Source organism: Scophthalmus maximus, chromosome 19 (assembly GCF_022379125.1).
Source record: "Scophthalmus maximus strain ysfricsl-2021 chromosome 19, ASM2237912v1, whole genome shotgun sequence".
Classification (NCBI taxonomy): Eukaryota; Metazoa; Chordata; class Actinopteri; order Pleuronectiformes; family Scophthalmidae; genus Scophthalmus; species Scophthalmus maximus.
The window spans coordinates 18,143,561-18,158,159 of record NC_061533.1 but is presented as its reverse complement, the minus strand read 5'-3'; the positions used below and the strand labels follow the sequence as shown (position 1 = coordinate 18,158,159).

The 14,599-nt window shown below is 42.5% G+C and overlaps 4 protein-coding genes across 4 annotated transcripts; 3 read left to right on the top strand and 1 right to left on the bottom strand.

Moving 5' to 3' along the window:
* Positions 1–59: 59 nt before the first annotated feature.
* lsm1 (LSM1, U6 small nuclear RNA associated) lies at positions 60–4,455 on the bottom strand. Its single transcript, XM_035639185.2, has 4 exons — positions 4,276–4,455; positions 4,061–4,129; positions 3,737–3,852; positions 60–2,054 (listed from the first exon to the last, which is right to left on the bottom strand). Exons 1-4 carry the CDS (start codon positions 4,319–4,321, stop codon positions 1,884–1,886), a joined length of 402 nt encoding a protein of 133 aa, XP_035495078.1. The 5' UTR covers positions 4,322–4,455; the 3' UTR covers positions 60–1,883.
* A 494-nt stretch (positions 4,456–4,949) lies between these two features.
* On the top strand, positions 4,950–9,806 carry bag4 (BCL2 associated athanogene 4). Its single transcript, XM_035639181.2, has 5 exons — positions 4,950–5,243; positions 5,839–5,955; positions 6,160–6,390; positions 6,588–6,857; positions 7,874–9,806. Exons 1-5 carry the CDS (start codon positions 5,157–5,159, stop codon positions 8,330–8,332), a joined length of 1,164 nt encoding a protein of 387 aa, XP_035495074.1. The 5' UTR covers positions 4,950–5,156; the 3' UTR covers positions 8,333–9,806.
* A 131-nt stretch (positions 9,807–9,937) lies between these two features.
* LOC118313616 (dual specificity protein phosphatase 26) lies at positions 9,938–11,975 on the top strand. Its single transcript, XM_035639183.2, has 3 exons — positions 9,938–10,509; positions 10,941–11,152; positions 11,262–11,975. The coding sequence occupies exons 1-3, from the start codon at positions 10,331–10,333 to the stop codon at positions 11,456–11,458; spliced, it is 588 nt and encodes a 195-aa protein (XP_035495076.1). The 5' UTR covers positions 9,938–10,330; the 3' UTR covers positions 11,459–11,975.
* On the top strand, positions 11,950–14,567 carry LOC118313613 (hibernation-specific plasma protein HP-55). Its single transcript, XM_035639179.2, has 6 exons — positions 11,950–12,077; positions 12,801–13,434; positions 13,547–13,617; positions 13,722–13,915; positions 14,053–14,200; positions 14,292–14,567. The coding sequence occupies exons 2-6, from the start codon at positions 12,807–12,809 to the stop codon at positions 14,484–14,486; spliced, it is 1,236 nt and encodes a 411-aa protein (XP_035495072.2). The 5' UTR covers positions 11,950–12,077; positions 12,801–12,806; the 3' UTR covers positions 14,487–14,567.
* Positions 14,568–14,599: the final 32 nt, after the last annotated feature.

Here is a 14,599-nt window from a genome sequence, read left to right as displayed (position 1 = left end):
TGTAAAATCGCCCCCTGGTGGTCGATAAATAAATAGTTTTGCTTGTAAAATGTCAGGGGATATTTAAAAGTGTTGTTGTTTTACTTACAAGATTACATTTTTAAATGTATCTGACAATCGGCTCAAAACACAAATATATTCAAATTACAATCATTACTTGTGAGAAACCACAGAGATGTCTTGCATTTTGCTTTATAAGTGACTGAAGTGATTCTAAAAAGGGATTGTGCAATAATTAATTTTCTTCCAAATGAGTAATTGTTGCACCTCTAACATATTGTCAACACAATTGTTAAAATGCCGTTTTCTTTCTCCACAAGTGATTCGATAACCCCCCTTAGAAGAACAGGTAGGTTTCTTGTGTTTCTTTTTGATTTTAAACCACTGTCATATAATGTGAAGCAACAGTGGAGACCTCGTGTATTACTGCCCAGGAAGACATGACATACCTGCCTGACACACTATGATGCGAACAGAGTCGAACCACGTGATTGCACGTTTGTATTGATAATAATAAAGAGGAGTCTGTTTGCATGTTCCTTGTAGACACAAAAGAAACTGGGAATCTTTGACATCCAGAAATGCCCATGTAATGTGTTTGACAAAACACTTGACATTATTATTAGTGTTATTGAAATAAATAATTATTTTAGTTGTTTGTGACCTGACGGTTCGTGTCTTCCATTCCTTCCAGAAGATGTGGAAGCAGCACTGTATATATAAAGCATTATGTAAGAGTCTTGAAATGATCATGATCAAAATTGACATATTAACTGTGCTTCCTTTGTATTAGAATGAATCCTGTCCCTGATAAGGTTCCCTAAAAAAAACTATATATATATATATATATATATATATATGACCAAGTCCAGCTCTCTTTTCCTAAAGGCAAGAGTTGCATTTTTAGGTTTAGCCAGAAATAATTGTATGACATGTGAAATTTTGTTTTTTTCATCCGCAGACTGCTGTATACTGTACAAAGTAAAAAACAACAACATTTAATCCGTTTCATGATAACTCTAGAGCCCCACCCCCCCTCCCGCAGGCCCACCGCACTGTGGGCGAAGCCGGTGTAAAGGCCGCACTGAAGCGGACACAGGATGCGGTTTGATATTAACTCACTGTATCCGTCCAAACGATTAACACGCTTATTAACTAGTGAAAGCAGATCGGACAGAGTTCTCCAGTCCTGTTATCTCCATACACAGGACATGAGGCTGTCTGATGCACTGATATCCCGCCGGCCATAACTGAATTACCAAAATCAATTACGCCCTTTCCAAACAGATGCAAAGGATCAGTCTGAAATGTTTGATGCGACACTGCAAACGCGGTCTGCATGCTGTGACTGTGGCTCCATCACACAGGGCCACAAGGTCCTACTGACCCAAGTTTACCTGAACATTGTTTAACCTAATAATGATGCATTAAATACAAATGCGAGAGTAAAGCTGAATGGGCAACGTGGTCAAAAAATGTGAGGACACCATTTTTTTTTCCAAGCATATCCTCCATAAAGACAAACTCTTTAATGGAGCACAGCAAGTCGTTTTTGTCAATAGCGTATCCCCAAATAAAAAATTAACCATGTCGTGGATAGAAAGTGCTGCTGTAAAATAATTGCTAAATTGCCAACATAGTGATCAAACATATGGAATTATCACTTCGCCACCATGAACTGCAAAACTGAGAGCACCCATCATTTTGTTTTCTTCTTCCTGCCAATTCAAATTAAATTCATACAGTACACTACAGTAAATAGGCCCGACATGATGCAACCATGTACACATAAAAAAAACAAAACAAGTCATGCTCGCTCTCAAAATAAAACTCAGGAGTCCCATACAAACTGAGAAACTGGCTCAAGAAAAACGAAGGCGGTGCTAGTATTCGTCCAAGTTATCAGCTTTGGGGATGGAAAGGCCTCGGTCCTTCAGGACCTGCATTTTGACTTTCTCCGTCTCCTGTTTGGCTTGCTGCTGCAACCGTTGCTCCTCCAGAATCTCTTCGATGGAAACTTGCTGCAGGACCGTGTCGCAGGGCTTGTCCACGTCCTGCAGAGACAGAGACCGTGTCACATCTGTTCAAGACTTGTAAGTAATCACAAAATATCATTTACACAACACATTGACACATAATTCAAATACACTTGTGTGCACGGGAACACTTGGTGAACTACTAAATAAGCCGTTACCTGTTGATCAGCTAGGATTTTTATAGAGTTCACTCTTAATAATACATTAATATCACTAAGTGACAAAAGGCCCAATCCCATTTCTCATTTTTACCCCTACCCCTACGTAATGGGACATCCCTTCGAACGCGATACGTCATCACGAAGGCAGACGCAACGTGATTTTACCAGAGATTCAACATACCTGGAATTACAAATTTGTGAGTTTCTTCTGTCAACGTGGACCTTTTTTTTTAGCCGACTCGCAAAGCATATCTCACAGCCCTCGGTTTGGAGTGTGGGTATGGAAAATCTCCGTTTGGAGTGCCATCTAGCGTTCCGCCTTAGCCCTCCCCCTCGATGTCAGAGGGAATTGAGACACCCCTACGCCTACACGTGAACCCGCAAAACCGAGGGGTAGGGGCAAGGGGTGAAATGGGATTGAGCCAAGTGTTTAAGTCACAAAATGTTTTCACTCCCATGAACACTTCTAAGTACCTTCTAGCAAGCAGTATCTACGTGTTTTCCTGTTGATACAGGCTTTCCGGAGTTGACCAGAATATCCAGAATCTAACTAGATGAATCTGAAAAGGCGCCTGCTCTGCTCACCAACTGCTTACAGACTGAATCACCTTGAAAAACCTCCAAAACCACAATAGATGTTCCCTTCTGAAGCACTGAGCTTGACAGTGTACTCCTGTTTTGCACATTTGCTAAAGCTGAAAACGATATTACGTTATCATGTTCCTCTGATGCCCGTAACTTCTTTGCATCTCATTCTCCATTCTGCGTGAACTGCTACACTCAAAATGCAGATACAGCATGCGTCTGATGGCATGATGCACATTTACAGAGTGAGATACAGCATCTGCGTTCATGTGTCATTCTTGTGCCGTCTGCAGGCCAACAAGGTCCAATACGGTCACTGAAATGTGCCTATGAAAACCTGTCTCAGCACCAATTCACACATTAAAAATGGATGATGAAAAAAATGTTACGGATGTAAACTTGTGTTTTTATCGTGATGAAAGAGACGGTTTTAGTTGCCAAGCAGTAGGTTTCAGATATCTTTAACTGCAATTTACTTTGCATGTTTATAATTTTATAATATTTAAAGATGGGTCTTTATATTTCATATGTCATACTCTCGTAGCAGAAATAAAAAGTATGAGAAAACAGAAGATGTTTTGTGTTGTGTTCTCGTTAACACATTTACTTAGTAACCTAATAAAAGCTAGGCATGAAAAATAATGTAAAAGGCCAACTCAGGTAAATTACTTGGCTTCATAAATAACATGTCCACTGCTTATTCCCCAGGAAGTAATTGAAATACTAAAATGAACAGAATGAGCACCACAAATTTATTAGAAACAAAAATCCCCAGTGCTCTCAAATTTTAATTTCTTTCCACTCTAAACATGTTTATGCAAACCTCCACTCCAATTGTTTATACGGAGGCCAGATTAATACTGAAATCATTACTAGTGGAAGTAATTACACACCATATACTGTTGTTTAACCCGAATTTGCACCATCCCAACATACACATAGACACACACTTACTATCTCTCCCAGCAGGACCACATTCTCTCCCCTCACTATGAATATTCCTCTGGGGATGTCACCAAATTTCTTCCCCACGTGGATGCGCTCGACTGTCTGATGAAAAACCAAATTGGCTGGAGGAGACGAGAGAAACGGGTCAGAGAAACACGGCATAATGTAAAACAGAATAACACCTTTCAAAGCAAAACAAATACATAACATGGTGGGAATCATGTGCACATGTGAAAGACTTAGCTGAGTCCTCTTCGTTTGTTTGTCTGTTTGTCTGTCTTGCACCTTATCGGAGCAGAAACAAGTGGGAGACAATGAAAGGAGTTGTACCAAACTGATCAATGCTTCTGAGGTACCCGATCAGCGTTCTGCCATCTCGGAGCAGCACCAGGTGCTTCTCTGCAGGACACAACCAACACAAGCACGTTTATTCGCGGTATCACACGGTCACAGTCGCTCCAGTTAGTGTCAGGCACGATGCCACATCTTGAAACGGCGCTTCGCCGAACCACCTCTCTCTCTCTCTCTCTCTCTCTACAACTTACTGTCGATGTCGTCAATGAGGCTGGCCGTGCCCGGTACGTAATTCATCTTGGGCAGCTGTTTATTTGCGTCGTGTACCTTTGTGTGGCGTTAAGCCATGAATGTTTCAAAGTATGTTTCTTTCAAGAAGAGCACAGGAAGCGTCTTTATAGACGCCTGGGATAAACTTCCTGTCGACGTTTAACCCCGTCGGCGCCGGATTCCCCTTAAGTTTCTGTTTTTGTGAACTTTGCTGCGGCAGTATTTTAATAAGGCACATTTTAATATATGTCGCACCGAAGAATGATTGTTGCTTAACATTAAAATATTGTTTTTTTTGTTGAGAAAATTTGATATATTTATGACGTTTTTCCTATTGGCTGATAGCGTCTTCTGACGCACATGCGACACCAAAGATCCTGTGTGAAGAGGAGACAGTGACAGACTCGGCACAACGCAACAATTTGCTTATGTGGTCATCGATTAACCAAATCAAATCACATGTTCATATATTTAAACACAAGTGGAAGAACTTCAGCATTATGTGGTATTAAAAACATGTTTTCTAGTGCAGTGTGAACTATAATGACATCGCCCCTCACTCCGTCAAGACAAGAGCGAGGCCCATGGAAAAAGTGACGGAGTGAGAGCTCTTCAGTTTGAGTCGAGCTCCTCCTTAAAGAGACAGGACCGTTTTGGCCGAGATCGCCGTCATTCAAACATTTCCTGATTGCAATCAAGTGAACCGTACTTCAGTAGGAAGAAGAAAAAAAAAATCAACACCGCTGTTAACAATTTGGACCGACTGGTGGCTCGGATACGATTCAATAGGCCTGTTAAATGTTTAGTGTTTTGTTTCGCTATGGCAGGTGACAGGACGGCTGCCGGGAAACGCGCATAGCGGATGCATCATCGTCAAAGCCAGTCTAATCTGAAGTCTGGCTGGCCCTCGACTTGTAACTCGGGAAATAATAACTGTAATAACACTATGGTAAGTACGTGGCTACAGACTGGACGGGTTATCGGTGTTTAGTCGATGTCTTTCGGCGAGTTTAAGTGAAAAGAACGACTTTTGAGTTTGTTCCCGAAAAACAATATTAGCAAAGCTAGCTTGTGTCGAGATCTGCTCGTGCTAGCTGGACGGCTAACGGAGCTAGCTGGCATTATGTAATAGTCACCGCTGCCCTCTTGCCCGAGTTCGTCGCGCTTATCTTGACGGGACAACGGCGCCAATGGCGCGACAAGTATCGTGGTTGTGTCAGAACACACGGGACGTGTTTCATCGGCAGATCGTATCGTCCCTCCGACATCCATCATGGCCTCCGTATGGTGAGCCGTGTGTGCAGTATTTATTTGCTTTGGGCAAAACCGGCTCAGCAAGTCATGAACGAGTCGGTGCCACTGTTATGATCAGTTATTGTATTTTACTGTATTTTCTGGGCTTCTATGTTTTTAAAGGGTGTGATGTGCAGATTCCCATGCGTCAGCTCGCACTCAACACATCTCTGATTATAAACGCTGCTACTGAAGAAGACCGATGTCCTACTCTCTCAGTAACTCTCCTCTGTGATATTCTGTGTTCACAGGACGCCCCTCAGTATCCAGGCTACCCATCGCACTACTGGTACCCCCAGTCTCACTCAGGACACTATGCAAATACCTATCCATCTGGATCAGATGTTCAGCCACAGTACAATCCACAGGTGTGGCTCATGATGCGACCTCTCCTGGCCCTCGTAATCCGAGGGTGTAGGAGTAAATCTACTCATTATCTTAAGTCTCTTACCTGCTTTCACCTTTCCCTCACACCTTCCCTCAGCCCCTCCGTTACATCACTGTGACGTATAAACACGGGGACGATGTCATCTTTCGTGACTAATCTCCCCTCCTTGTGCCTTTTCATGCAGGTATTGCCTGGAGGTTATCCAAATGGTCATGGTGTCTACAGCCCAGCGCAGGGTCAATATTCGGCAAGCGGTTTCCACCCATCCAACCCTTTCTACTGTGCTGACCCTCAGAGACCAGCTCCAGGTCCCTATCCTAACCAGGGCTGTCCGGTGGAGCAGGGCAGCGGCCCGTCTGGGCAGCCCCACTCTCAACACCAACATCATCACTATCCTGGTCCACACTGTCAAGGGGTGAGTTCATTTGAACACGTGCCATGGCTCATGGTCAAATGTAGCAAATATGTTTCCAATAGAAATATTAAATTCAATAATCTATTTATTATTTTATCAGAAAATAATAAGCTCTGGTCTTTTTTCTCTGAACCTAAGCTACAGCCTAAGGAAAACTATTTGAAAATACTCCATACTTGTCCTGCCCCTGCTCTCAGGCACCTGGATATCCTCCTGGAACATACCCCCACTATACTGAAGGGGGTCATGCAATGCCTCCAAACCCCCCATACCCCACTGGCCAGTCCCACCACCCCAGTCCTCAGGCTGAAGCGTGGGCACACTCTGGTGCGTATGCAACTCCCCAGCAGCAGTGGCAGCCCGGCCAGCAGCCTCCACAAAACCACTACGGAAATCCTGTCCGTCCACCGCATCCTCCAGCATGGCCAGGGACTGGAACTGGCGCTCCGCCACCGTACCAACCCAAGGTATGTATCGGAAGCTTTTTCAGTGTGGTGTTCATTAAGGCTGCAGCTATCGATTAATTTAGCAATTGAGTATTCTACCAATTATTCCATGGATTATTGGAGTAATCAGAAAAGAAGTACCTTTTGCTTTATCGAGAGAAGTGTTGCTCAGTTATCCTGCCCGTCGTCCGGACCTTCATCGGGAAGCAGGGAGATAGTTTCTCAAGGGCCAAAGCTGTCTGCTCCAGGACCAAACCCCTTAATTTCACTCCCTTTTTCTTTCTCTGTCTCTCTCAAAGTCTTGCTCCAAGCACGTACACACACCACACCGCACATACTCCACGCACTGCCCCATTCACAACAGGAGTTACGCCACAACGAGTTTTCGTTTTTTATCAGCTTAAAATGATCCCGAAATTTGGACACTTTCTGCCCTTTTCTTCCACCTGTTTCACTGTTTTCGCTTTCTTCATCCATTTTATAATCCGTGCCGGCTCGTAAATCTTCACTGCATGTGACCACAGCAGAAGCCCGGTAATAATCATCCTTGCGGTAACACAGTGAGCGGTACAACATTAGTTACATTGATTAAACGAAGCTTCGAGGCAAATAATTTTGCATCAATGATTTTATTAATCAAATTATTCGAATTACTATAGGAATTGTTTCAATTCAGTGTTCATGTTTTTGTTAATTGAGATAAATGGAAGGAGAGACTGATGTAAAACTGAATAATACACAGATTATTATAACGATATTTACTAAGAAAATTGTATTGATGCGTTTATACAAGATAAAATGAAACGTGTTTTTTTCCAATCTGAATGTTATCATGGGTGCACAATGTTATGAATAACAATGAAAATTGAAAGTACTTGGCAGACATGAAACCCAAAAGAGCCGTTTTCAAGTTAGATAGGCACATGTTGGCTATTTGAGTAAATCTATTCGATTTACAAGTGTTGTGTTTCTATGTTAAAAAGATTAAGGATTAGCAAATATCTTAAAACACATTCGTTTGTTTTGTGTTGCTTTAGGACCAACAGCACCAACGTGCCCCACAGGTGGGACCTAAACCCAGGCCGAACCCGTCCCCAAATCCCCCCAATGGGAAGCCTGCAGAGATAAGCTCACCTCCTCAAATGTACAACAAAACCGGGAGAGGTGAGCCTAATCCTTCACAAGGTGACCCCCTGCCCTCTGCCCCAGCCCAAGCTCCAGGCCAAGCTGGACCTCAGCCCCTGAGTGATAACCCCGGCCTTGCTAAGGTCCAGCAGGTCATGGCCAGAGTGCTAATGCTGCAGGAAGATGTTGATGAGTTTGTTGGCAAAAAGACAGAGAAGAGTTACAGGTACCTGGAGGAACTGCTGACCAAAGAGCTGCTGGTGCTGGACTCTGTGGAGACTCAGGGACTGGAGAATGTCCGGCAAGCCCGTAAGGAGGCTGTACAGAAGATCCAGGCAATTCTGGACCAGCTAGAGAAGAAGGCTTTCTGAACTGAATTTATTCATGGGTTTGTGTCCAAGTTTTGCTGTTTTCTTCTTCCAGATCTTCCATGGACACAGTTTTATCTTTCGGCTTTTTTCCCCACCATCATGATATGAGATGCCTGGAGTAAATGGCATGGACCCAAGAACATGAGCGATTACTGGTACATGGAATCAACCTTTTTAAAGCCTAATCACGCGGGTAGTAGAAGTGCAGACTGATGGTTGTATACATCTGAAGACTTTCAGCCTCAGTGAGTGGCTGTGACATCCACCCAACCTGACACTCTTGCTCAGCTCATCTTTTACGTCACGCCTTTGCCAGCATAATGCATGGCAGAGTTGCTGGAAGATGGGATTAATTCAGTGCCACGTTGCAACTGTCGGTTGTCTCGAACCCTGTGATACAGACTCAGATTATCATCACGCTGTCCCTCAGGATTGTGGATTGGTTTTATTCTGATCCCGAGCACGTGCACTTCCTTAGCTGTCGGTCATTACATCTTACAGACCATTTGCATGGTCATGGTATTGTCCTCACCCCTGACAGGGTCCAAACACTTAGTTGCCCATACTTACTCCTTCAGGTCTCTGCAGGAATAGGTGCAATGCTTTCCCTCTCCCTGCATGCACTGTGATGTCAGATAAGCAATCAGTACAGTTGTGACATCTCCAAGCTTATAATTGTACAAAGAGTGTGGCTGATTACGGAAACCCCTCTAAAGATTACTGTCCCCATTACACCATCTTTTGGATGAAACTGCCCAAATGCAGACCTAGAATCAGACCTACATATGAACGCCATGCATTTCACTATAGGAGCAACTGTTATTGCAGATGCATAAGGACATGGGACAGGTTAAGGATTACTTGAAAAGCTGTTGCATTGTGACCTTACTCTCCCTTTCTGAACACTTAGAATATAAATAGGACATAGCAATTTAGTTTGCTTTTTTTTTTCCAAAAGTGTTCAATCAGTTGCTGTAAAGGAAAATGTTTACTTTGACATTTTCAATGTTTTGTAGTCCAGGACAATGTTGGTCACAGCTATTTTGATCTGATGTTTAGTTTGATTGTGTTTCAGTTTACTCTAGCACTAATATCATTGTTATTAGAAATCTAACATCGCACCACAATCCATTGTCAAAAGAGCAAGTCTTTTTTTTCTTTTTTTTCACAGTCATTCCATGTGTGTTGATTTAGAAAAAAAGAGTGCCGTATTTCAAGGGATGGTTTTATATCATTAGAAAAAATAAATAAAAAAGATGATAAGCTTTGCATGAAAAAAACAAAAACATCTGTCATATGTGTTTATTTCCATGTGCTGCTAAGTTTCTGTTCAGATGGAGCACAACTGTACAGTTTCCGATGTAATGCATGTTTCCAACACAAGATGGGAATCTTTGCCTGATAAATACTGAAGTTATCAAAAGTGAGGGGAGGAAAAGAAATAATTAAACATCAGTATATTTTGTGTACGTGATCAAATGAATTGTATTTATTTCAACACCTTGTTACAAATCCAGTTAACAGAGTATAATTTTTTTAGCGTAAAGATTTAGCTCTTTGTGGTTTGTGGGTCCAGATAAACAAGCATGTCTTTCTTAAACAGTAGTTGAAACACATTTTGTTATTAATATTTTTTTGTCTAGTGGAAACTGTTGCTGGGGTCCACTCTCCCTGCATCTGCTGGCCAGCATTCACATCTTTAAATAGACAGCTATTTTGATGCAAAAGCATAACACGGGCCCCTGGGGGCTTGAGGCACATGAGCTAGATTTAATTTGAGGGTCAAATGGCCTCGCAACACTTACGATTCCCTGTGATGAGTAAATCTGAGGCAGAGAAGCCTGGGACCAAATATCACCTGCGGTGCTCATTCTGTTTAACGCCTTGGTTTCAGACGACTTGCTTGGGAACACTTTTCTTACAGCTTCTTTGGAAACAGTTAAAGATTGGAAATCATAGAACTGCATCCTGTGTAGCATCAGAAGTCTGGGAAAAGGAATGTCATATACAACAAAACTTCCTGCATCCTGGAATGATAAACCTGCTCCTCGGAAAGTGGAAATTGACCTGAGTTCACCTGGTCTTGCAGTGATTGAGTTGGAAAGACTCTTGTTTACTGGCAAAGCCATCATCAGTCATGCAGATGAAGTTTGGCCAAGGCTTTATATTGGTGACCAGTAAGTAACTCGATCTTTTCTTTTAGTAAATACCCACAGTCTAGCAAAGAAAAATTAAGCATAGCCTTAGCTGAGGGATGGAGGTCTGACACTTTTTTTGTTACAAATCTTGTATTCAGTGTCCATTAATGTGAAAAAGTTGAACTGAACATAAATCAGATTAAACTGCGGCAGAGTACTGTAACTGTAGATCGTTCAAGCTGCATTCCCAAAACTACAGCTATGATATGTGAGTTTCCACTGATGCCTGGGCATGAAAGCACGTCGTCTCGGGTGTCTGCTAAGCACCAACTCACGTGTCTGAAGTGGTATTCTAAATATCGAAATACATTGCATGCAAAAGTTTCATCAGGAAACACCGGCAACACGTGACTGCTTATTCTACCTTGTCTGATATTGTGGATGATCGCACAGAGCATTGTGTTTTTCAGGCACAGCGCAGAAAACAAGGCCGATCTGTGCAGGCATCGAATCACACACATCCTGAATGCAGCCCACAGTAAACGCGGAGGACAGCCAGAGATCTACGAGGGCATGACAATCACATACATGGGCATAGAGGCTCATGATTCCTGTGGCTTTGACATGAGCGTCAACTTCCACTCAGCAGCGGCGTTTATCCACGGGGCTCTCAGCAGAGGAGGTAGGCAGGCGGGAGGCAGAGGAAGATTAAAAGCAGTTCAAAGCCAGTTATATGCGGTGTCTGTTTAGAAATAAATGCGGCAGTGTGTGACATTATTTCTGATTCTCAGGCAAAGTTCTGGTGCATTGTCACGTAGGAGTGAGCCGCTCGGCCACCCTGGTCCTTGCTTACCTGATGCTGAAGCAGAACCTGACACTCGTGGAGGCTATTTGTGCTGTGAAAGAAAATCGTGGTGTAGGCCCCAATCGAGGATTCCTCCGACAGCTCATCAAACTGGATGGCAAGCTGTTTGGCACTCATCCCTGAACCCAGTCTGATATTATTACTGTTCAACTTCCATGGGTCCAGAACATAAGGGAAATATAATAAAAATAACTATGCTCATTATGTGGATGCATAAATCTGTTTTACTTTAGGTAATTCTAATTTTGTTTTTGAAAAGGGGGTTCGCAGCATCAGATGTTTTCCCTGTATCATGTTGTAATTTCCATGAACTTTCTGTCAGTTTGTGTGAGGTTTTACATTGAAAGAGTGCTTCTGGTGCAGCTCTTGATAAATGTTTGACAGTCCATTTAATTCACTCAACAGAAACTTCTTGCAAACAAAAAATGTGAAGTGGGTTTCTACTGTATGGTATGGTGGTTTGAACGGCCAGAGACTGTAATCATCGCTACCATATTGTTGTACTTGCTGGCGTAGGCACACATTGATCCTGTGCCATCTCAGTTCAATACCATGGTAAGACAGCAATCATTACACTGAGCAAATACAGTGGCCAAGCAAATAAGAGGTTGTGATAGAGAATAAACAAAGACAAAGTTCATCTGCGTCAATCATTCTTATAAATGGGAGATCTCCCTCTGTCCAGCCTGTGCTTCACTGCTTGTGGTTGATGAGACGCACTGTAAGCTGCAGCCAGTAGAAGGTAAGTGGTTAAAACGATTTGTGGCAGATATGAGAGCTCACATTCATTGTTTTAGCGATACGTGTTTTTTTCCATTTATAATTCTTTATATAAAATGTTAAACTACTCTGCCAATAGATGCACACATTTGTGACACAACAAAGCTCTCTGGAAATGATTGTGTAGAGTGTTTGAGCAGTAAATATTGATTCTGACATTTATTTTATTTATCGTGATTCTACAAAGCTACAAAATGATTGTACTGTTGTAATATTAGGAATTCGAATTTGAACTCCTTGAAAACATAGCTTGAAGTCTTCCATATTTATGTACTTGAGTATTTCTTGTACGGGCAAAATGTGTTTATTCAGGTTTGATTGATAAAAACCTTAAAAAAAGAAAGAAAAAAAAAAAACACCGACCAAAAAGTAATCAAATTCAAGTTTTAAAGTTGCTAAATCCCCAGTAAGACAAACACACAAACACACACACACACACACACACACACACACACACACACACACACACAGAAGAGAAACAAGATATACAGAAATATGTATGGAAAATGACCAAATGTATTCTAACTGTGAAGAAATGTGTGTGTTTTTGTCGGAACCAATAACTCACAGTAAGTCTTACAAAATAATATTGACTGTACATTACACATTTATCCTATGTTTATTGTGTAATTGTGTAAGCAAACATTGTGTTAGCCAAATAAACACTATTGGACTTTTCTCATAGTTCACCATGATGCGGGCAGCCCTGGGTATCTGGATCTTATCAGCAGTGGTCTGTGTGGGAAGAAGCCATCACCATATAGACCACCACGACCAGGTCAAAGATCAAGCAGACCAAGACACTGCACTCTCACTGGTGACCTCCGCAAACAAAGATTTTACCTACCGACTGTACAGGAAGTTAGCTGCTCACGCTGACTCACAAGGCAAGAATATCTTTTATTCACCAAAGAGTGTGTCGGTCGCATTGGCTGCCTTGTCTGTGGGCGCGCGGGGGGAGACCCACCAGCAGCTTTTCAGGGGCCTGGGTTTCAACAACTCCCTACTGACACAGGCAAATGTAGACGAGGCTTTCCACACACTACTCGAAAGGGTAAACAATATGTCACAAGAAGACACCAGTGAAGGGACCGCTCTGTTTGTGCATAACAACTTCAAGCCACACCCTGATTTCCTGGACGTCTTGAAGAAGTCCTACCTCGCAGAAGGGTTTAATGTTGACTTCACCAATACCATAGACAGCGCCAATACCATCAATAGCTATGTGGCAGAGAAGACTCACGGGAAGATAGACAAGCTGGTCGACACCCTGGATGCAAGCACAGTCATGTATCTCATCAGTTACATCTACTTCAAAGGTAAAAGGTCACATGAAATCATGTTTGGTTTGTCTCTGTGTGTCATTCTGACGTCACACCTTTAAGTTTGATGCGTCAGCCTTAAGCTGTGGTTTATTTCTCCTCATCACAGGGAAGTGGCAGAATCCATTTGATCCCCAGAACACCAAGGATGATGAGTTCACTGTGGATGAGAACACCAAGGTTCAAAGTTGCACAATTTTTTTTGTGATGCACAATCATGCATCATACATACTGTGTGTATTTTCCAACTATAGGTGCTTCATGTTTAAATTGTCACTTTCCAGGTTCCAGTCCAGATGATGAATATGGAGAAGGAAGTTGACGTCTATTATGACCAGGCGATTAACACATCAGTCCTCCACCTTCCCTTCAACAGCTCCTACTCCATGATGCTGTTGTTACCCGACGATATGGCGACACTGGAGAATGCCATTTGCCCAGGCCATGTCACCAAATGGCTGAAGTGGATGAAGTCCAGGTTTGGAGAACTAATCCTAAAATCATGTTTAATTTTCAGAAGTTTCAATTGTGGTATGTTTTTTTGTTTTGCTTTGGCCAGATCCGTTAATACTGCCAGATCAATCACAGTATGTTTACCCCCCCTTTTATTTTTAGGAAATATGACATATTTGTTCCAAAGTTCTCCATCAAGACTTCCTACAAGCTGAATGACGTGTTGACTGAAATGGGAATGACAGACATGTTTGGTGACACGGCAAATCTGACTGGCATTTCAGAGGGGCAAAAACTGGCAGTGTCCGAGGTAAAGGCAGTGAGCATATGTTACTCTAGGCACATTTCCTTTACAATATTTCATCCATCTTTCATCTCACTCTGCTTCTATTGTACCTCAGGTTGTGCACCAAGCCACCCTGGATGTGGATGAGGCCGGAGCCACTGCCACAGCAGCTACAGGCATCGGCATAATGCTTATGTCCTTCTACTCTGTCCCTGTCTTGAAGTTCAATCGTCCTTTCATGGTCTTGGTCACTGACCGCACCACAGAAGACACCCTCTTCGTTGGCAAGATTATCAACCCAAACAAATGATGAAGGGAACATTTTGTGTTTGCTCAAGAACCCCTATTGCATCACCTATAAAAAAAAACAAATTAAAAAACTTTAACCTGTGGTCTCTTCCTTTATGACCTCTGTGTAGCAAG